Source organism: Nicotiana tabacum, chromosome 13 (genome assembly GCF_000715075.1).
Source record: "Nicotiana tabacum cultivar K326 chromosome 13, ASM71507v2, whole genome shotgun sequence".
NCBI lineage: Eukaryota > Viridiplantae > Streptophyta > Magnoliopsida > Solanales > Solanaceae > Nicotiana > Nicotiana tabacum.
The window spans coordinates 87,874,157-87,897,890 of NC_134092.1; the positions used below are offsets into that span (position 1 = coordinate 87,874,157).

At 39.0% G+C, this 23,734-nt stretch overlaps 1 protein-coding gene across 1 annotated transcript; it reads right to left on the reverse strand.

Annotated features, from left to right (window-relative positions):
• Positions 1–17,822: 17,822 nt before the first annotated feature.
• LOC107797647 (transketolase, chloroplastic) lies at positions 17,823–22,670 on the reverse strand. Its single transcript, XM_016620549.2, has 7 exons — positions 21,950–22,670; positions 20,775–20,865; positions 20,268–20,373; positions 19,910–20,192; positions 19,658–19,806; positions 19,426–19,579; positions 17,823–18,920 (listed from the first exon to the last, which is right to left on the reverse strand). Exons 1-7 carry the CDS (start codon positions 22,487–22,489, stop codon positions 17,952–17,954), a joined length of 2,292 nt encoding a protein of 763 aa, XP_016476035.2. The 5' UTR covers positions 22,490–22,670; the 3' UTR covers positions 17,823–17,951.
• Positions 22,671–23,734: the final 1,064 nt, after the last annotated feature.

A 23,734-nucleotide genomic window follows, 5' to 3' on the forward strand; every position in this document is an offset into this window, starting at 1 on the left:
ACCTGCTGAGGGGTGCAGGTGGAAAATAAGAATTACTGATGGCTTAGTTTGGGGAAAGTCTTGTGGGGGTAGCCTCCGAATGGTTCATTGACCTAGATATCTCTCACTGGCATGTCTGGGACGACATGGCCCAAGCCTTCGTCAAACAATTTCAATACAACATAGATATTGCGCCGGATCTCAATTCCCTGTCCAATATGAAGAAAAAGCCGACTGAAAGCTTTAGGGAGTTTGCAATCAAGTAGAGGGAGCAAGCAGCTAGAGTTAAGCCACACATGGATAACCATGAGTTGATCACTATTTTTCTGGAGGCCCAAGAGCCTGATTACTTTCAGAACATGATGTCCGCAATGGGTAGACCTTTTGCGGAAGCAATCAAAATAGGAGAAATGGTCGAAAATGGCCTCAAGACTGGCAGAATTGTAAGTCAAGCTGCTCTCAAAGCCACCACCCAAGCTATCTAAAATGGGTCAGGAAGTTTGGCAAATAGAAAGAAGAGAGATGAAGGGTCCATGATGACTTCGGGATCCAGGGAAGTTCAAAGAGGGGCATCGCACCCTTATGTGCAAGTTCAGCAGGGGCAATCCAGCTACCCTCAACATTACTACTCCCTGCCAATTCCTCAGTACTCTGTGGGACCGACACAATATACAGTGTTTAATGCTCAATCATATGCTCGTCCTCCCAATCAACAGGTACGGGCACCAGCTCCAAGATTCCCCCGACCTCAACAGCAAAATTTTTGGGCACCCTACAATGCTCGTCCTAGGCAGGATTATGGTCGAGAGAAGAGGCCGGTGGAAAAATTTACTCCATTGGCTGAATCATACTCTAGTCTGTTCCAGAAGTTGAAGCAGATGGGCGTGATTGGACTCATCGCTCCGCACCATATGCATCCCGATTCACACGGATTTCAAGCAAATGCTAGATGTGAATATCATTCAGGTGCTCTGGGGCATAGCACTGATGACTGTTGGACCCTGAAAAGAGCCATAGAAAGACTCATTGTTGAAAAATTGATTATAGTCATGAATGGCGAGGACCTTCCTAATGTGACCAATAACCCGTTGCCAGTACACAATGATATTCATTTTGTGGGAATAATTGGCCGAGATCATGAATACAAGCCGGTTGGTCGAGCAGAAATGACAGTGGTAACGATTCAAGAGGGAACCAAACTAGAAGTAAGATCAAACCTAGATGCACCGTTGATTGTGAAAGGCGCCCAGAGCTCAGAGAGGGCAACTTTATTTGTTCCAAAAATCTCGAGGTTGGAAGTTCACTCCAATGTTCCAAACCCAAAGTTATACGTCCTTTGAGGTCACCCCATCACAAAGCAGAATCAGGGCGATACGATAGGTATAATAGAACCGATCATAATCAAGCCTGCCACACAACCCCGTGTAACAAATACGAAAACCATCCTTTGGAACTACAACAAAACTGTAGTAACCTACAAAGGCAAGGAAATCATAGAAGAAGTAGGGGAAACTGGAGGTTTGACTCGATCAGGGAGGTGTTACTCTCCAGAAGAGTTGAGGAATGCTAAGCAAATCAGAGAAGGCCAAATGCCAATAAAGAAACCGGTCACTGAAGAAGAGGCGGAGGAGTTTTTGAAAAAGATGAAAGTTCAGGATTACTCAATCATTGAGTATGCCCGTGTACTAATCAAAATCCTGAACGAGGCACATGTCTCAAAGAATACCACCGTGAATCAGTTAGAGAAGATGGCCAATAGATTTTTTGAGGTGAACAAAATTTCCTTTACTGATGATAAACTTCCTGAGGAGGGATCCGGTCACAATAGGGCTTTGCACATGATTGTCAAATGTGAGGGGCATTATGTGAAGCGAGTCATGATTGATGGAGGCTCGAGTGGAGATGTATGCCCCCTCTCTACCTTGCAAAGTATGAAGATCAATACAGACAGGATCCGACCCAGCAATGTTCATATCCGGGCTTTTGATGGCTCAGTGAGAGATACCATTGGGGAGATCAACCTCACCATGACGATTGGGCCTGTTGATTTTGACATTGTCTTCCAAGTAGTGGACATGGAAACTTCTTATAACTTTCTTCTTGGAAGGCCATGGATCCATACAGCCCGAGCTGTGCCATCCACCTTGCATCAGATACTCAAATTCGAGCATGACAGGTAAGAAATTATTGTTCACGGAGAAGACGAGTCATCCATTTATAAAGACCCGTTAATCCCATGTATTGAGGCCAAGGAAGGATGTGAGTCTATTGTCTATCAGGCTTTCGAAGTGGTTGTTGTGGACCATGTTGAGGAAGGAAAGCCCATTCTGCATCCTCGTCTCTCCGCCACATCTATAATGGTGGCTGCACTTATGATGAGACTAGGTTATGAGCCAGGAAAAGGCTTGGGGGCATCATTGCAAGGAATTTCAGAACCTATTTCTCCGTTCAGTAACAGGGATACTTTTGGTTTAGGCTTCAGGCCAACACCAGCAGATGAAGACAAAGCCAAGCACCGTAAAAAGTACGGGTGGGTCTTCCAGCAACCTATCCCTTACATTTTCTGCACTTTTGTCAAGCCACGATTCAAACATGGTCAAAATTCCTCGGCGCATGCAAACATTGATGAAATTTGCCATGGCCTCAGCCCGATGTTTTCTGAAGTGAATATGATCCAGGCCGGTGAAGGCACTAGTCGTGCCGATATGCAACTAATTGGCCCAGAAACCATGCTCAATAACTGGGAAGCAACTCCTCTCCCCACAAGGAAGGAGTCTTGGTAGTTGACTTTTGCATCTTCTTTCTTTTGTACTTTGGGTTACTTTCAGGGTTGTAATCCAAATATCTTAGTATGATTGTTTTATTTTGACGTTAACCCTTCTATCCTTTCAAATTCAATGAAATGCAGTTCATTTTCGTATTTTGTATCTTTTCCTTTTCCTAATTCCTACCATTTTATTTCCATTTTAGTTTTGTTAATGCCGGCTTTAATAACATGACATGCATGCGGAATTCACGCCCAGATCTTAAAAAGCTATCTAATTTCGAAATAATGCATCAAGAGGTCGAATATGATGAAGATAAGGTTTTTGATGAAATAAAAAGAGAGTTGGAACAATTTGAAAACAAGCCTAGGCCCAACCTCAATGAAACTGAGCTAATTAATATCGGAGGTCATGAAGAAGTCAGAGAAATAAAGATAAGCATTCACACTGAACAAAAAACCAGAGATGCCTTGATTCAACTTTTATTTGAGTATAGATATGTGTTTGCCTGGTCTTATGATGATATGCCTAGTTTAAGCGATGATTTAATGGTTCATAAGTTTCCCACATATCCTGATTTTCTACCAGTCCAACAGAAGCAGCGAAAATTTAAAACGGACATGAGTGAAAAAATCAAAGAGGAAATAATGAAGCAGTTGAGCTCCAATGCTGTCAGAGCCGTACGATACACCACCTGGGTGGCAAATGTTGTGCCCGTGCCAAAGAAAGATGGAAAAACTAGAGTCTGTGTTGACTACAGAGACCTGAACAAAGCAAGTCCGAAGGATAATTTTCCTTTGCCAAACATCCATATTCTTGTAGATAATTGTGCAAAGCATGAGATACAGTCATTCGTGGATTGCTATGCTGGGTACCACTAGATTCTAATGGATGAGGGTGATGCAGAAAAGACCGCTTTCACCACTCCGTGGGGTACCTATTGTTATAGGGTCATGCCATTCGGTTTAACGAATGCAGGGGAAACTTACATGAGGGCCATGAGCACCATTTTTCACGACATGATGCACAAAGAGATTGAAGTATATGTCGATGATGTCATCATAAAATCAAAGACACAGGCTGATCACGTGAATGATTTGTAAAAGTTCTTCGAACGGCTTCGAAGGTATGACCTTAAGCTCAATCCAACCAAATGTGCGTTTGGGGTTCCTTCTGGGAAACTCCTCAGTTTTATAGTCAGTCGGAGAGGCATCGAATTGGATCCATCTAAGATAAATTCCATTCGAGATCTGCCGCCCCCGAAGAACAAAAAGGAGGTCATGAGTTTGCTCGGAAGATTGAACTACATCAGTAGGTTCATTGCTCAGCTCACAACCACGTGCGAGCCCATCTTTAAGTTGCTGAAAAAGGATGTTGCAATCAAGTTGACGGACGATTGCCAAAATTCTTTTGACAGGATCAAAGATTATCTATCAAAACCCCCTGTACTGGTCCCACCTGAACCTGGTAGGCCTTTGTTTTTATATCTATCGGTGATGGATAATTCCTTTGGATGCGTTCTGGGGAAACATGATGCGACAGGCAAAAAGGAACAAGCAATATATTATTTGAGCAAGAAGTTCACCAATTATGAGGTTAAGTACACCCTTTTAGAAAGGACATGTTGTGCTTTGACTTGGGTCGCTCAGAAGTTGAGACATTATCTTTTAGCCTATACTACTTACCTCATATCCAGAATGGATCCTCTGAAGTATATCTTCCAAAAGCCAATGCCCACCGGCAGTCTCGCAAAATGGCAAATCCTGCTCACAGAGTTCGACATCGTCTATGTCACTCGCACCGCGATGAAAGCACAGGCTTTGGCCGATCATTTGGCAGAGAATCCAATTGATGATGAGTACAAGCCACTTACCATATACTTCCCAGACGAAGAGGTCAACTCAATAGAGGAAGTAGTTCCAGACGACAACCCTCTATGGAAAATGTATTTTGATGGAGCTGTCAATATCAAAGGAGTTGGGATCGGGGCAATCCTCATCTCACCTATTGGACAGTATTACCCTGAAACAGCCTGGCTTCGATTCTTCTGTACCAATAATACGGCAGAATACGAAGCCTGTATCATGGGTTTGAAAATGGACCTCGATCTGGATGTGCATGAACTATTGGTTATGGGAGATTCTGACTTGCTTATCCTGCAAGCCCAAGGCAAATGGGAGACTCGAGACATCAAGCTTATTCTATACAGAAAATGTGTACAAGATTTGAGAAAAAGATTCAAATCCATCGAGTTCAGGTACATTCCCAGGTTTCACAACGAGCTAGCCGATGCTTTGGCTACTTTAGCCTCGATGCTCCCTTATCCGGGAAACACCCATATCGATCCACTAGAAATCCAAGTTCGGAATCAACACGGTTACTGCAATACAATTGAGACAGAACCAGATGGTGAACCATGGTATCATGACATAAAACGATTCTTGAAAATGAGAGAATACCCAGAGCACGCCAAGGGAGATCAAAAAAGAACTATAAGGAGGCTCGCCAGCGGTTTCTTCCTGAATGGGGAAATTTTGTAAAAAAGGACCCCACATTTGAACTTGTTGAGATGTGTAGATGCCACAGAAGCTGAGCGGATCATGAGTGAAGTGCATTCGGGGGTATGCAGACCTCACATGAATGGATATGTTTTGGCAAAGAAGATTCTGCGGGCGGGGTATTATTGGCTTACAATGGAGCGAGATTGCTTCAGTTTTGTTTGCAAGTGTCACCAATGCCAGATTCATGGTGACCTGATTCACTCGCCACCTTCGGAGTTGCATCCCATATCCTCTCATTGGCCTTTCGTTGCTTGGGGAATGGATGTTATTGGGCCAATTGAGCCAAAGGCTTCAAATGGGCATAGATTCATTTTGGTTGCAATTGATTACTTCACCAAGTGGGTGGAGGCCGTCACTTTCAAAGCAGTCACCAAGAAAGCAATGGTAGACTTTGTTCATTCCAACATTATATGTCGCTTTGGTATCCCAAGTACTATTATCACTGACAATGCAGCCAATCTCAATAGTCATTTTATGAAGGAGGTATGCTAGCAATTTAAAATTATACATCGCCATTCTACCCCTTACCAGCCAAAAGCCAATGGAGCCGTTGAAGCAGCGAATAAGAACATCAAGAAGATTCTTAGGAAAATGATCCAAGGTTCGAGACAATGGCATGAAAAGTTGCCTTTTGCTCTTTTGGGATACCGCACGACTGCTCGCACATCTGTTGGTGCAACTCCTTATCTGTTGGTATATGGGACGGAAGCTGTAATACCGGCTGAAGTCGAAATTCCCTCTCTTCGGATCATTGTGGAGTCGGAGATTGAAGATACAGAATGGGTAAAGACCCGATTAGAACAACTAATGCTGATTGATGAAAAACGGCTAGCAGTAGTGTGCTTTGGCCAGTTATACCAGCAAAGAATGGCACACGCTTACAATAAGAAAGTGCGTCCAAGGCATTTCGAGGTAGGCCAACTCGTTCTGAAATGCGTTCTTCCACACCAAGTAGAAGCTAAAGGAAAGTTCTCCCCAAACTGGAAAGGACCCTATATCATCAAGAAAGTGTTACCAAAAGGGGCCTTGCACTTGGTTGATGAAGAAGGACGGGTACCAGACATGACTATTAATATAGATACAGTCAAAAGATATTATGTCTGATATATACCCACTGTGGAACTTTCACGCATGATTTTCTTAGATCGAGATGATGAAGGCTACCATTGCTCGTTATTCCAAGCATGTGTCACCCTTTTGTTACCCCTTTTAAGCTGTATTTTTCTTCCTTGTTTTCCATTTTTTAGAACCTGTGTACTCAAAAAAAAAAAAAGTCAAACAATAAATTTTTTGAGTCATTGAACTACGTCCGACCTGATTCCGAAAGGATACGTAGGCAGCCTTACCCTGGGTTCGTTCCCATTGCAACAAAATCCATATTCCCAATACTCCAAAACTAGGGCAGAAGTTTGTTTTTATCTTACGGTTTTCCCGTAGAAACAGTTCCAAAAGTTGTAATTCAGTTCAAGGTTCTTTTTGCCTTTTCCTGTTAAGAATTTCTGATCGATCTTTGAGAATACTTGAAGTCCCCATGCCAGGGGCATTGGCCAACCTTCTGCATGGAAAAAAAAAAGAAAATAAAAGAAAAGAAAAGAAGAAATGAGAGAGTCTTATCGGTGAAAACCCGTATGAGCACTGTAAGGCGACAGTGAGCAGAGAAATGCAAGAGTCTTATTGGTGAAAACCAGATGGGTACCATAAAGCAACAGTGATTAGAGAAATGAGAGAGGTCAGTTAGCGAAAACCCGCAAAGGTCGCTACTAGCCGAATGAGGGTCTTCGATGCTCCGGCATGAGCACAATCAAGACAGTTTCAAGATGAACATTTGCGACATATTTTGAGAATTAGACAGCTCAGACAGATCAGGCGTCCAGTCCAAAATGCATGTCATTATTCATTGAAGTCGGCACATATCTCCAGATAAGTCTCCTTATTTCTCTCCCCGAAAGGGACACCTTTTATTTAGACACAATTCCTTTTTCACTTCCAATTGCTCTTCTATTCTTTTCCATAATTTTTCTTAGATTCTCTTTCGGTCTAATCTTGCATCAAAAGCAAAGCAAAAATGGCTACAAATCTGTCTACAGTTTTCCCGTAATACCGAGCATAATTTGGAGCATATACGGCATTGACGAAGGCAGGAATTCATCTGTGATCTCTTTTGATAAGGTAGACAAAGTGTCTCAAAGAAACTGAAAAGGTCGCCTAAGCAAGACTTGCTTCATCGGAAAAGTTGATAAGCACTATAGACACAAACTGGTTCTGAGTGCAAGACAACTAAGTTTTATTTTAAAGAAAAATTGCTTTGCCTTAGATACAAGGGTTAATGGTACCGTGGACATCCGGGTATGAAACAACCAGGGGAGACGTCAGAAAGACAAAGTCTCCAGAAAATGATACAAAGTATCCGAGCATCTCGGTACCACTCTGATAGAATCAGTTCTTCGACAACGGGGTGTCCATGAACTCAAACTCCTCAGTGCATCAAGGCACAAACCGACCACAACTTTAAAAAACTCACAAATTTTCTTTGTTTGAAGCAGGAACAAAGCAGTGCAGAATGGCGGTTCTCAAAGGACGAATGTCACCAAATGTAAGCTCCTTAAAATCTTCAGCATGCATCACTACTGTCCATACCTCTCATTTTCATAGCTTAACCCAGGCAAAACCTTTTCACCTAAGGGGATCCAACTCATAGGTCCGGGTAGAAGTACTTTTCGCCCACGTTATTTTACTCTAGCTTAACCCAGGTAGAACCTTTTTGCCTAGGGGGATCCAGCTCATAGTTCCGGGTAGAAGTACTTTTCGCCCAAGCTATTTTTCGTAGCTTAACCCAGGTAGAACCTTTTTGCCTAGGGGGATCCAGCTCATATTTCCGAGTAGAAGTACTATTCGCCTAGGATTGGTTTTTGTAGCTTAACCCAGGTAGAACCTTTTCGCCTAGGGGGATCCAGCTCATAGTTCCGGGTAGAAGTACTTTTCGCCTTGGCTGTTTTAGGTAGCTTAACCCAGGTAGAACATTTTCACCTAGGGGGATCCAGCTCATATTTCCGGGTAGAAGTACTATTCGCCCAGGATTGGTTTTTGTAGCTTAACCTAGGTAGAACCTTTTCGCCTATGGGGGATCCAGCTCATAGTTCCGGGTAGAAGTACTTTTCGCCCATGCTGTTTTAGGTAGCTTAACCCAGGTAGAACATTTTCGCCTAGGGGGATCCAGCTCATATTTTTGGGTAGAAGTACTATTCGCCCAGGATTGGTTTTTGTAGCTTAACCCAGGTAGAACCTTTTCACCTAGGGTGATCTAACTCATAGTTCCGGGTAGAAGTACTTTTCGTCCAGGCTGTTTTAGGTAGCTTAACCCAGGTAGAATATTTTCGCCTAGGGGGATCCAGCTCATATTTCCTGGTAGAAGTACTATTCGCCCAGGATTGGTTTTTGTAGCTTAACCCAGGTAGAACCTTTTCGCCTAGAGGGATCTATCTCATAGTTCCGGGTAGAAGTACTTTTTGCCCAGGCTGTTTTAGGTAGCTTAACCCAGGTAGAACATTTTCGACTAGGGGGATCCAGCTCATAGTTCCGGATAGAAATACTCTTTGCTTAGTTTGTTTTACGTAGCTTAACCCAGGTAGAACCTTTTCGCCTAGGGAGATCCAGCTCATAGTTTCTGGATAGAAGTACTCTTCGCCGAGATTGTTTTACGTAGCTTAACTCAGGTAGAACGTTTTTGCCTAGGGGGATCCAGCTCATAGTTCCGGGTAGAGGTACTTTTCGCTCAGGTTGTTTTACGTAGTTTAACCCGGGTAGAAACTTTTCGCCTAGGGGGATCCAGATCATATTCCGAGTAGAAGTACTCTTCGCCCAGGTTTTCTTTTTGTAGTTTAACCCAGGTAGAACCTTTTCGCCCAGGGGATTCAGCATATTTTTTTCAGTAATACAGGGCGCCAACCCCTAGTTACATTTTTTTTCCAGTAATACAGGGTGCCAGCCCCTGGTTACATTTCCTTTTCAGTAATACATGGCGACAACCCCTGGTTACATTTTCTTTTCAGTAATACAGGCTGCTAACCCATGGTTACATTTCTTTTTAAGTAATAAAGGGCGCCAACCCCTGGTTACATTTCCTTTTCAGTAATACAGGGCGTCAATCCCTAATTACATTTCCTTTTCAGTAATACAGGGCGCCAACCCCTTGTTACGTTTCCTTTTTAGTAATACAGGGCGCCAACCCCTGGTTACATTTTCCTTTTCAGTAATATAGTGCGCCAGCCCCTGGTTACATTTCCTTTTCAGTAATACAGGGAGCTAACCCCTGGTTACGTTTCCTTTTTAGTAATACAGGGCGCCAACCCATGGTTACATTTCCTTTTCAGTAATACAGGACGCTAACCTCTGTTTACATTTTCTTCTCAGTAATACAGGGTACACCAATCCCCTAATTACATTTCCTTACCAGTATAGGGTATACCAATCCCCAGTTTGTGTTCTCCAACATAGGGTACACCACTCCCTAGTTGATTTGATCTTAAATGCAGGATATATCACTGCCCGATATCATTGCCTATATAGGGTATCCATTCCTTGGACACATTCTCCTAACATAAGGTACACCAATCCTTAGTTGAGATATCCTTTTGAACAATAAAGGAACACTATCCAAAAAAAAACATTCATCATGACCTTTTCAGCGTACACCATTAATGTTTTTTTTTATTTGCTTTCAATAAAGAAGTAGTTTAGAATTTTGTTACAATAACTCACGAAATTTTCCTAGTGAAAACTGGGGAAGAAATATTTCGTTCGTTTGTTTGTTTTGATATCTGAGCAGGTTTTACCTCGAGGCACAAGGTTCGAGATGAACAAAAGAAGAAGTTTGAATCCAAAATAAAGAAAAGAAAAAAAAGTGAATCCAAATGCAGAAGCAGAAGCAGATGGAAATGATATGGACTGCTCAAAACATGACTGAAGTTACGAGCTTCACATTTCCCGTTTTGCTCAGAAGAAGCCGTAGAAGAATGAACTAGCACCTACAACTAGCAAGCATGAAGATTCAGATCAGAGTCTGCATGAACAACCAGTCAAGACTCAAGATCAAGGTTCAGAAGAGTTATAAATAGGAATCTTGTAACTTATAGTTGATAAGTTTGTTTAGTTCCTTTAGATTTTGATGTAATAACAGGGCCACAGACCGGAGCCTCGACGGAACCTAGCTCGACTTTCGAACTCATCACTCCATCATTCTTCTTGAACTACACGCGACTTGATTCCCTTATAACCCGGGATATGTAGACTGTCCAAAACCAGGACTCGGTTGCACCTTTTCTTTTATTTTCTTCCTCTTTTGAATAACGATATGGTCAAAACTTAGTCACACGGCTCACTTTATCTTTGCCTAAAAACTTTTAATGTTTCCAAGCAAAGAGGGGCATGCTCTGAGCACCTAATTTTTTACCGTGCTTGAATATTTTCCGCTCCCATCTTTCCACACATGTTCCCACTCTTTGTCCCCCACACTTTGTCCCCACTCCACTTTCTCTTGTCCACCATGCTTGCCCTCATGCTTGTCCCCCCACACTTTATCCCCACTCTATTTTTCTTTGTCCCCCATACTTGTCCCCACTCACAACCCCCCCTATATGTCCCTCCTTCAAGAAAAATGGAGAGGACCCCCTCCCTAAAACAAAAGGACACGCCCAAAACAACCTTTTGGATTCTGCTGAATAAGGGCAGCAAAAACAGCTCTCAAACTAACCCCAAAAGGAGGTAAAACTCCATAGAAAACACCAAAAAATCAGCCAAAACATAGCTGAAATTGCTCCCTAAAACCAGCTCAAATCCCATCCCAAACGGGCAGCAAAAACAGTTGCGAACATCTGCAAAAATGACCTCAAATCTGTCCCAAAAACCAGCACCAAAAACCAATTGAACACTATCAAAATTAAGCCCCAAATCAGCTGCAAACTCCAGCCCAAGAGAGCAGCAAAATAAGCTACGAATCTTTTGAAAAATCAATCCAAAACCACCAGCAAAGCACCTCATTTTCAATACCAAAGCGCTGTAAAAATACAGCAGTTCACCTCCCAAAACAACCTTTAAATATTACCCCAAAGCAGCTGAAATTTACCACAAAATAGCCATGAAAACTCCACAAAACAGCAACATCAAGAGTTGAGTTCGAGGGCGCCGTTCGAAAGATCCGATCGTCAGTTTCGGTTGAGGTCGCCGTCGAGATCGTCGCACGATAGCAACTCCGGTTTCAATGTGCCAGTCAGATTTTGATTTTTAGCATTTGAGGTGATTTTGACTCTAAAGAAGGTTCATTTCTCACCTTTATACTTGATTAATTTATGATTGGAAGTCCTATGTCGTGAATCTTGAAGCTAAATGAAGTTATGTTTCCTTGATGAGTGTGCTTGTCTGCTTTAATATTTCTCTCTATGTGGACTTCATCTCTATTGCATTATTTCAGCTATGTTAATAAAAAATTAGTATAAGTTATTTAGTTTGTACTATAGTACTTTTTCTTAAAAATTTTATTTTTGTAATTTTTCTTATGGTTTGTTGCAAGGCTGAGTATGATTTAAGACTTGGGCCAAATGCTTTTTGATAATAAAAGAGGCACAGCAGCTCAATAACAAATAATGGAGCTAACTTAGTATCTAAAGTAAGCTAATCTACCTTTAACTAATTTACTACATTTCTTCCACAATAAATTCCGTAATCAATGGCCTTGGAATAATCTCAAAAATAATTTTTTAAAAAAATCTTAATAATTGCTAGTATGCTTTAGGCGCGCATTAATAAATAAATTATCGTGATTATGTACATATTTACATGACACAATTATGATTTCTAAAATTAAAATTGAAGTATGCGTTCGCGCAACTTTGGGAAAAAAATCTTAGTGTAATAAAATACTATTAATTGTGTATACGTACGCGTGACAAAATTTTGGCACAATAAAAAAAACGAATTCACACAAGTGATTCGTTTAAAAAATAATTTTATATTTTTATAATTAAAAGCGGATAGATAAAATATGAAAACCAATAAATCACAGTTTATCCAAAATTAATTTAAGCCAAGTTTAAGTCAATAAAGTAACTGTGCTAAATCACGGGACTCGGGAATGCCTTACACCTTCTCCCCGGTCAACAGAATTTCTTACCCGGACTTTGTTTTTGCAGACCAATAATAATAGAGTCAAACATTCCTTTGACTAGGGATTCAAATAAAAGGTGACTTGGAACACCCAAAAAATCAATTCTGAGTGGCGACTCTGTAAATAAAATAATCCCTAATCAAGTTTGTCACTTTAATTGGAAAAACTCTTTAACCCACCATCCATAATACACATTACCGTTTGGGGAGGGGGGAGCATAAAAGGGGTGTGACAAGTCCCCGGTAACGGCGCCAAAAACTTATTGGTTCCCCAAGTATACGCAAGTATACGTGGTCGTCAAGTAATAAAGTGACTCGAAAGTTGAATGTCGAACCCACAGAGACTTAGATTAACCGTTAACTAAGCAAACTAAAATCAACTTACTGCCCAAGATGATCAAAAGTTTAACTTTTCTATTTTAACTACTACTGCGAAATTCAAACACGTAACCAAGGGAGATATAGTTTTCAGGGTTGTGGTCGGTTTATGAATCCTATTGAGTTCGTAATTACACATGTTAATCCAAATTATCTATGATTGCTAGTTGACCGGATCGTTTATATAAATAGTATGTTCCTACAATACTATCCGTCTATCCATAATATATCAACCTCATATTCCTATGGTCTTGAATCTATCATGAACGAATATATTACAGTATTCAACTAAGCAAGACTCTTAGATATATTCCTATACTAACCGCGAAATCTTTCCCCGAGCCACGGGTTCAGAAACAAGCTCTCTCTAATTCTACTCTAATCTAAACACGACTTTCCCAAGCATAGCATATATAGTAAATAGAACCCAACGTACTGCTCGCCAAACAATTAAGCAATTATGCACAGAACTAGAGAAACAATCAAAGATGATAACTCGAGTTAACGGTAATATAATTAATAAACTTCAATATTCATGACAACCACAACCCTAGAACGTGAAGTTTATCTCCACATAGACATGATAGCAAAACAACAAATCATCAAGAAAAAGTAAAGATTACTAAGTTTGATGGAAGAAAGATGGAGTCTGATGAATTCCGGCCTCCACGGCGGCTCCGTGCTCTCCCTTCGTCTAAAGTATGTCCAAAGTCGGTCTCTCCTCGTCCAATCCCCCTTTAAAAATGGTGCTTAATGACTATTTATATGTATAGGAAAAAGACCCAAACGAAATAACCAAGTCCAAAACCAAATATGAAATAAAATAGGCTTTAAAAATCCGGAACACCCTCGCTACAGGCCTCGCGAGACGCCTGGTCCACCTCGCTATACCCCTGGCGGCGCAACCTCTGATGCGCGATTTCCACTGTGCGGCGCGAGGTATTTCGTTTGCAAAATTTGTTGCTACGCCTGTTCTGTTTCTGCTTAGTTTCAATTCATTTGCTTTGCCTAACTTTTCCTTCTTTCACGTTTTCATTTCTGTTTCTTTATTTTCAATTCCTTTGCTTGTTTCATTGTGTCTTCTTTTGCTTTTGTCTTCGATCATTGTTTCATTATCTCATTATAATATTTTTCATCATCAAATAATCACGAGTCATTCTTGTAGTGCATAAAATACACATAAAATCTTTACTTTGCTCCCAATTTCGTCTTTAACGTACCTACATATAAAATAGACTCAATTAAGGACAAATATAGTATAATTTAGCATTAAAGCACCTAAATGTAAGGTAAGTAATGCACTAAAAATATAGAATTATAGTCAAACATCAACGTGGCAACAATTGTTGAGCTGAAGCCTAGTGTCTTATCAGTTCACGAAGGCAATGTCGTCTCCGAATATTTCATGAGTGGTGGGTTTGCATTTGTCCATGCAAATTCTTTTGTGGATATAATCGCTATTGAAGCTGTACCATCGTACCCAATTTGGTTCAAAAGAGCCTCACTGAGTTTACACAGAAGCTAAGCACTGCATCAACTAATGCAGAGTAAGCTGAAGCCCAATTAGTTGATACTACACAGTGCACTTAATGCTGCACTTAATTAATTACTGGTTAAACAAGCATATATATACCAGTGTTCCTCCTTGTTCAGCTTTCTTTCTCCTTTGTTTTTGTCAAACTTGATCGTACTGGCCCTTTTGCATGAGCTAATTTTGTTCAGTGATTATATCTGGAAGTGGTATGATGAAAGATGTCTTAAGTCCTGGATCACTCGAATAAATATGCTCGAGACAAGCTTTCCTTCCATATACGTTGCCTGACCTCTAGACTGCAGTTATTATGAGAAATACTTTGTTTCAAAGAAATTGTTCTGTTTCAGCTCAATCACGTTTCAGTTTGGCCTGTCTTCTTTGTTCATGTTGCCGTATTGGTTATCTATTCCACTCTTTATCTTATTATTAGCGGCGGAGCCACGTGCACTTAAGGTGTGTCAACCGATACCCCTTTATCGGAAAACTACACTGTTTTTTAGGTATTTTTTTTTTAAAAAAAAAAAATATATATATATATATATATATATATATATATATATATATATACTACAAAACATTATAATTAACTTCTTGATGAGTTTATTTCTTTATATTTTAACTTATTTAATGAAAATTCGGGCTCCACTACTAGTTATTATAGCTAAATACTATCGAATTATTGCTATATAAGTGTGTGTGTGTGTGTATTGATATGAATATACTATCATCATCTCCTCAAATTAAATAAAAGAGACACAAAAGACGAACAAGATCATCTCCGCAAAGTATGTGAATGGCAGATACCCAAAGAAAATGATCTTTTCTTGAAATGCAAAAGATGAAGTATTGTGCAAGTTCAAGTATTAGACTTATAAGTAGATTAATTACATTAGCATAGGATGATTTAAGGTTTATTTACACCCCAAACTCATCCATTGACATAAAAACTGAAAGAAATTATACAAAGTGAAATATATATCCACCTATTGCAAATTCTTAATATTCATTCTATTTAATAAGTAATGATCGATAACGGTCGTGATGAAATGACAATAGGTCCCAGATCTGCTATACGCGTATAAGCAGGTGGGCATGACCTCTAGGCCAAGCATACTCCTATAGCGCGTAGCAACAAAAAAAATGGATTTTAATTTTTGGAACGGATTTGGCTGGCAAATTGTTCACAAGCTTTTTCACAAGATACAATAGTGGAACCTTTAACAGCCAAGCAAGTTGGCATGCATTCTTTAGCTGAATTTGATAGGGCTACCGCCGCATATTATACATAGCAAACAATGCTATTTTTTCACTTCAAAATAGATTTGAACAATTTGAAACATATGAAAATATTTTTTATTTTTTATTTAGTGGTAAAAACTAAGATCACTAAATGATGGAAATTTAAAAACACATTGCCTTAATTTTGAATTTTTTTTAAAGCATAATAATTAATCCGATATTGATGGTTTAGATTTGTTTTCTGAGTTGAAAGTATTAAGGGAAATAATACAAGTAGAAGATAATAGTTTAATCGATATACTCAATCAAATAAAGAGACTTGATTCTTTTCCAAATGTCTATATTGGTTATAGAATAATGTTAACAATTTCAGTTACTGTTGCTTCAGCGGAAAGAAGCTTTTCAAAATTAAAATTGATAAACTCTTACCTAAGATCAACAATGTCTCAAGAGAGATTAAATGGGTTAGCTATATTGTCAATTGAGAAAGACTTATTAGGAGAAATTGAACTCAAAAGGACTCTTCAAGAGACTTTGAGATTTCGTTATCAACATTCTCATCAATTTTTTTCTTCCTAGATATCATACGTTTCTTACGAAATTCGGGTTCGATATTCATTTCAAATGCAATTTTCTTGACAGAAATCATAGCAGTTGCAAATCCTTCTTCTCTATATTTGTTAAAAAAAGAAATCAAACATTTTAATTGATCTATTGCAACATCAATATGCATGTCTTTTGACTGCATACTTTTGCTAACTGAATTAACAACAAATAATATATCATACCAAATAGTCATACCTAATAAAAATTTAAAATTTTCGAGTTCATATGTTACTAAGCAATTAGCTTCACTTTTAGTTTTTGGATCATCACTAATTTCAATAAAGCATCTCTTATTTGTGGAGTTTGAAATCTTATTGCTTTAATACTTTCAATACGACTTTCCTAACGAGTTTGTGACAATGATTTAAGAGTTAGACTAGATACACTATCCTTTAATACTTTTCATCGCTTAGTAGAAGATGAAAATAGTGAATATATACGTTGTACCACTCCAAAAAATGATATAGCTTTTGTACAAAAATTAGCCATATCACAAAGTAACAAATTTAGATTATGACAACCACATGGTGTATAAAATGATCTAAGATTTACATCAAGAAGTCTTTTTTGCACTCCTTGATGTTTTCCCTTCATATTGGACCCATTATCATATCCTTGCCTTCTTAAATTATCAATATCAAGTCCAATATTTTTTATTTCATCTATAATAACTTCAATGCAATAAATGCAATAATTAGCATGTAGAGTATAAATAACATGGTTAAGGCATTTCTCAATATATTGCTGCCATCTCAATTTGGTTGCTCTTCTTAAAAGTTGATTAGATGAATGGAAAAGAATGCTGCTCATGTTTATTCAGATATATTTATAGCCTTCCCAACTCCCAAGGGAAAGGTGTTCCTTTATTATCTCCATGTTTTTTTCCTCACTTGCTAAAGTTTTAGTGCGTGGCTTATTGAGACCTTCCTAGCGGCTTGTATTTTATCTGAGACATTCGTGAGAATCATCCAATAATTTTGGGAGACAAAAAGAAAAAACTTGTGAATATGAACTCGAGACATTTTTCTTTATTTTTGAGAGCATCCGAACATACTAAAAAATAGATAAATACAAAATCTATTAACTCACGCTAATGTGGTCAATGAGGACTGTCCGCACCCGTGTCACATCTTTTGGAGTATCTAAATACACCACCAATAACATTTTCCGCTTGGATCTCCAAAATATCGCCGCACCCGTGTCACATCTTTTGGAGTATCTAAACACACTACCAATAACATTTTACCACCAATAACATTTTTTGAAAGATCCGAACAACACACGATAAAAACCAAAAGTCATGTATTGTTATATTTACCAAGTACATAGGTTTATCTTGTTTACTATTGGTTATTCATCATATTATTGTAAACTGTAAGATAATAATCTTAAAATATGCATTTGTTCTGTACATATACATCTAGCAGATGGAAGAAAATCACATATAATATTGGTGCTAATTCAGCATATAATTCAATTGAGCTAGTTTCCTGGTGATAAATTTGATTTGCTAAGAACATACCTGCAGAAATTGTCGAGACCTAAAATCGAGTGGGTTCGACTGGCACTTGACAAGCTTGCATTGGCAAAAACTCCTAAAAGTTGGTGAGACAAGTACATCAATCATATTATATTATGAACATTAAACCTCCTGAGCATTTAAACGAAAATACAATGTATCTCTTGACAAGGTATGATATTGCCTCTAATAACAAGTGTAGTAATAGAGCTTCATTTGGAAAGCAATGATTTTGCAGTCTTGGTTACATTTTCCTCCGTGAAACCATATTTCTTGAATACTTCTGAATATGGTCCGCTAGCCCCAAAGTCGTCGATGCCAATCACAACGCCTTCATCTCCAACATACTCCTTCCACCCTAAGGGTGATCCTGCCTCCACACTAACACGTTTCGAAACATTTGATGGCAACACAAGCTCCTTGTAATCCCTCGGCTGCCTATCGAAAAGTCTCCAACACACCAGGGAAACCACTCTCACTCTCCTCCCTTCTTTTCTCAGCACGTTCGCGCTGGCTTCACACAGACACAGTTCTGATCCAGTGCCAATCAATATGATTTCTGGTAGTTCCACGGAATTGTCACTAACAATGTACCCGCCTTTCTCTACTGCATCAGCCGACGTTCCTTCCACGTGGGCTGCCACCTTTTGCCTTGACAATGCAATAAGACTAGGTACATCTCGGTTTGCAACAGCTACCTTATAGGCTCCAGCAGTCTCATTGCCATCCGCTGGTCGGAAGAGCAGCAAGTGGGGAACAGCTCGAAGACCAGCTAAGTGCTCAACTGGTTGATGAGTTGGTCCGTCTTCGCCTAATCCGATCGAGTCGTGGGTCATAATGTAGATGACTCCAGCGCGGCTAAGAGCGGATAATCTGATTGAATTCTTCATGTAATCTGAGAATACAAGGAAGGTTGCCGCAAATGGTATCAAGCCGCCACCATGCAATGCAAGTCCATTGGAAATTCCAGCCATTGCATGTTCCCTGACTCCATACCTAATGTTTCGTCCCCACGGGGAATCAGGCTGCTTGAAGTCTCCGAGATTATGGAGATAGGCTTGATTTGAGCTGGCAAGGTCTGCACTACCCCCAATTAGTCCAGGAAGCACTTTAGCGAGCGCATTCAAGCACTTCCCCGAATATCCTCGGGTGGCATCCACGGGATCAGACATGGACCATTTCTGATGATAGTGTAAACAAGTATTAGATAAAGAACTCTGGCTGAAGAAGAGTAAGCAAGTATGGCGGCTCAAACTATATCTTGTTATGAAATGTCTTAAACAACAATTGCAAACATCTAATGTCCAAAGGCTACCAAATATGTAACACAAACATTGACCATAATACTTATCAACAGCATTTTTGGCTCCTCCGAAGCTCAGATAAAATAATTTGGTCCTAGTTCTTGACATTATTCAGAAACCACCCAATGAGACGAACGATTGTGTTTGCTAACTTATTGTGATTTCGTCGATGAACAATTAGTGTATCAAGTATTTCCCTTCATAATCTCCTTTTCAAAAGACTGAATTTGATTTGGAATTATTTGTCTTTCTTTGAGAATGCATCCACAAACACAGTTCAGATGAATTAGTTTCTAGGTGTGTTTATGTCTCTTCTTAGAGAGACCTCTTTTTTATTCAGTTTTGAAGTGTATAAAAGGTACAAAGTAGATGCATATTTTACCGGTAACGAGCTTTCCCAGCCAGGAAGCAGTCCATCAGCAAGGAGAAGTTTGAATTCTGCCGCTTCCTCAGGGTATTTGCTTTGATAATAATGAAGTTTGGAGTGCCATTCCTCCTCCAACCTTCCACCAAGATCTGTTTGTGCTTGCATTTCCCTGATAACAAATGCGCTTACAACACGCTCTTCTTTGTCCTTATAGAAGTGCAAAACAGCAAACACTGAACATTATTACCTGTAAACCATAGGAATAACATGGAATGGTTCTCTATCATCCCATTTAACTTTCTGTTTCATTTGCTTTACATCATCTTCATCAAAGGTTCCATGGTGAGCTTTTGATGTTCCCTCCTTTTTTGACAGTTTCCCTATTCTTGTTTTCACCTGAAAGTAGAGAACTTTTCAATTGTACAGCATCTCCATCCAGAAGAATTAATGAAGGCGTTTCTTGTCATAAATAATTGTCACAATTCTGACACTGCCATACCCGGATGAAAGTTGGTTTCTTAGTCTCACTATATGCAGAGATTAGTGCATTCTTGAACGCTTGTATATTTCCTTGTGTGTTATCTACAGTGATAGTGTTCCATCCTAGAGCTTCAAATCGTGCGGATATGTCTTCTGAAAGTGTAAGGTCAGTGCTACCATCAATGGTATTATGGTTATCGTCATAAATCAATGTAAGCTTGTGCAGCTTCCAATGTGCGGCCAGGGATGCAGCCTCATTTGATATGCCTTCCATAGAACATCCATCACCCATGATGCAATACCTGAAGAAATATTATCCAAGTGAAATGCTGTTCGGTTTCATCCGCAAATTAAAAAGGGATAGTAAACCAACTTACGTTCTATGATCAACAATGGCGACATCAGGCTTATTGAATCTTGCAGCCAAGTGAGCTTCTGCTAAAGCAAGACCAACCGCATTAGCGACACCTTGTCCCAAGGGGCCTGTAGTTTAACACAAAAATTGGGATTATCCTGATCAGATTTCCTTAATCCAAGGAGGAAAGAGAACAACATTGTGGTATCATACACAGACAAATCCAATGCCTTCATATCAAGTTATGCAGGACTCTTCATTCGATATCCAGCGCTATTTGCCTAGGTTTCTTTCTAGAAGTGTTCCTTCATATCCAAGAGGCTTGTAGTTTGGTGGGATCCCTATCTCTTAAAGCAAAGTTAACAAGATTTTCTTCAGTATGAGTTCCTGTGAAGGGGTTTATCGTGATTGCGTGACATGTATACAAGAAATCCATAATTCTGCGACAAAACTATCATCATACTATATTGAGAATATAGCTCTAAATTCTATCAGGTGTCTTAAAAAGAAAAGTGACATTTTACTATACCCGTTGTGACTTCAATGCCTTCTGTCACTCCATTCTCTGGATGCCCAGGAGTCCGGCTTCCAAGCTTGCATAAGCGTTTAAGGTCTTCAATCTGAATCACACAAAACTTCCATGCTTATTTAATTTGTATTATTTGTCAAAACTGTTTGCTGAACCTGACAAAACATAAAGGAAAAATGTCCCCTTTTAAAATGCAAAAAGCAGAATACTTGAATCCATGTGATGTTACCATCGGAATGGTACGTTTGTATGGGAAAAAACATTGCAGAAGGATCTTGTGTTTTCCCCCTAACAGCTTGTAAAGTACTTTGAACTCTCTTGTCAGATGGAACCCATAAAAAAAAAGAGAAAGGAAAGAAGAAAGCGGAAAGCAAACAACATATACGAACAATTTACTTCCATAGTAACAAATAGAGGAAAAGAATCATATTGAATACACTCCTAACCCAACCCCTTCCTTCGTACCGAATATTCAGGACGTTCTATCGTTGTTGTGGGTCCTTCACTTTCATTTAATCGATGTGGATTGCATCGTGAAATAGCAATAGAACTTTTCTAGACATTTGTAATTTGTGTCCTAATTAGACAACATTTTGTTTCAAACATAGGAGTTGCTAAGAGTAAAGTTTGACAAAGAAAGCCGATTGTATAGGAAATTTATTAATGTTAATTGGTACCAACCTGATAAAAATGATAATTAACCTACTATAATAGTTTAAACTACAATGACCGTGCAAAAAGAAAATCCTTATACTTCCGTTGGATAAAGTAGATCCTTACTTCAATGATAAGAATTTCAGACTATGCCTAATTTCATTAGTTAAAGTGGAAATGATATGAAATGTCACAAGGTGCCCTATTCAGGCCTTGAATTATGCTAATACGAAACATAACTCATGCCATTCCAGATTCTTCTTTTCCTTTTTGGATATAATCGTCCATCTCTACATATTTGTGTTTAACGAATCCAAAATGAACTATAAGTTTGATAGATAAATTCGGAACCTATAACCTTCAAATTCTGGAATCGCCTCTGCTCCCTCGGTTGAGGTGTGTATCTCGCTCGTTAGTTTTAGGCTTTATTATCAATGTAAAATTAGCCTGGCTACAGATACAACAATCTAAAAGCTTCAAAAATAAAATAAAAAATGACAAACATTACTTTCTATATGTACCTGAACAGATTGGAAACCAGCAAGATGAAGGCAAACATACTGAAGAAGAGATCCATGGCCAGCACTCAAAACAAACCTATCCCTATTAAACCACTTGGGATTTCTTGAATTGTATCTCATGGCATTCCCATACAAGAAATAAGCAACCTCAGCCATCCCAAGTGCCATTCCACCATGCCCTGCCTTTGCATGTTGCACTGAGTCTACTATCAACATCCTCACATTCTCCACACATCTCTTCTCTACCAATTCTTGCAAATATTCCTCATCTTCCCGTTTATGAGTTGATGAAATCTCAAAAGGGTATGCTCTTTTTAGCTCTTCCTGCCAGGAAACCTTGTAATCTTGGTCTTTGAAAAGACTAGGCTGTTTGCTTCTTGGAGTAGTACTATTGTCTGTTTTTAGACGGTTCTTGCACTGGAAATTACACCACAAGGATAGTTTGTTGCTATGGTAATCATATGATCTGTTGGTTTGGATGGTGAGTTTGGGCTCATGCAAAGGAGGAAATGACTTGAACAGAAGATTAGAGATGGCCATTGTTCTTTTCTGGGGGGAAATGTAGGTGCTAGAGGAGGGGATGGATATATTATATAAGAGGGTAATCTTGAACTTTGACTTTGGTTTTGGTGATGAAACACGTAGCGGTAGTAGTACAGAAGATGAGAATTGGTACACGTATAGAGAAAGTTTTTTTATTTGTGAAGAAAGGGCATGCAAAGAGGAGTGACATGTAGCAGCTGAACGCATCAGGTTGTGCCACTTATATTTTGGAAATTGTAAGCTCTTCACTTATTTGTAAGGAAAAAAAACACCTAGGAAAATTATTTGAGGTAAGTAGAGACGTCACGTCACCCCTAAATGCTCGTTTCGGATAAACTAGCATATGGTAGGATTTGAAAATAGCATGAATGCTCTGACAGCTAGTTTGGACAGCCATGTCTAAGTGGGGACGACAATATACCTGGTTTGGAAGTGCATTTTGAAATCATATCTAGCTTTCAGTCTATTGTATAAATTGCAGTATTGCTTATTACAAGTTGAAATGTATTTATATACATGTGCTTATACATGAGTTGCATGTACATCTTGCAGTGAGCAGTTGCATCTCAATCAGCCTATGTACAGTTTTATTCCAGTTTTGCCTATAGGCATCGTATCCTCTCCGATTCAGCTAAGTTCAACTTGTATACATTTACATCATAAATGCATTGTTTGGATAAAAGACTTGTCCCAACTGTTTAGGAACTGGTCGAGGATACAAGTCTAATTGACTGTTTGGCCAAACTTTTTCAAAGCCAAAAACACTTCTTTTACAAAAATAAAAAAGTTTTTTTTTCAAAGTTAAAGCGTTTAGAAGGAAAAAAAATGCTTTTGAATAGATGCAGAAGCAATTTTGGAGAAACTGAAAAAAATACTTTCTTCTCAAAAGTACTTCTTTTGAATAGCACTTTTGAGAAAAATACACTTAGAAGCACTTTTTAAAAGTTTTGTCAAACACTAATTGTTGCTCAGAAGTACTTTTCAAATTAATTAGTCAAACACAACCCAAAAATACTATTGAGAAAAGCACTTTTCAAAAAAAAAAATCTTTTTAAAATAAATTGATTTTTAAACCTTGGCCAAACAGGCTATAAATGACTTACTCCTGCAATGAGTACTGAAGCAGATATTGCAGTGTACACCTGAGTCTCAATATTGAAGCAAGAGACAATGCATAAGGAGGAGAACAACTTTACAGATCTGATATATTACTCTTCGACTATCACTCTTGTGCTTAAATTT

Excerpts from the sequence above, each read along its gene's own strand:
- LOC107797647 (XM_016620549.2), bottom strand. The coding sequence starts at position 22,489 with ATGGCCATCTCTAATCTTCTGTTCAAGTCATTTCCTCCTTTGCATGAG. Across the intron at positions 20,866-21,949 it reads CTGGTTTCCAATCTGTTCAG|ATTGAAGACCTTAAACGCTT; the intron begins GTACATATAGAA and ends TGTGTGATTCAG. Across the intron at positions 19,580-19,657 it reads GTTATTCCTATGGTTTACAG|GGAAATGCAAGCACAAACAG; the intron begins GTAATAATGTTC and ends ATTTGTTATCAG.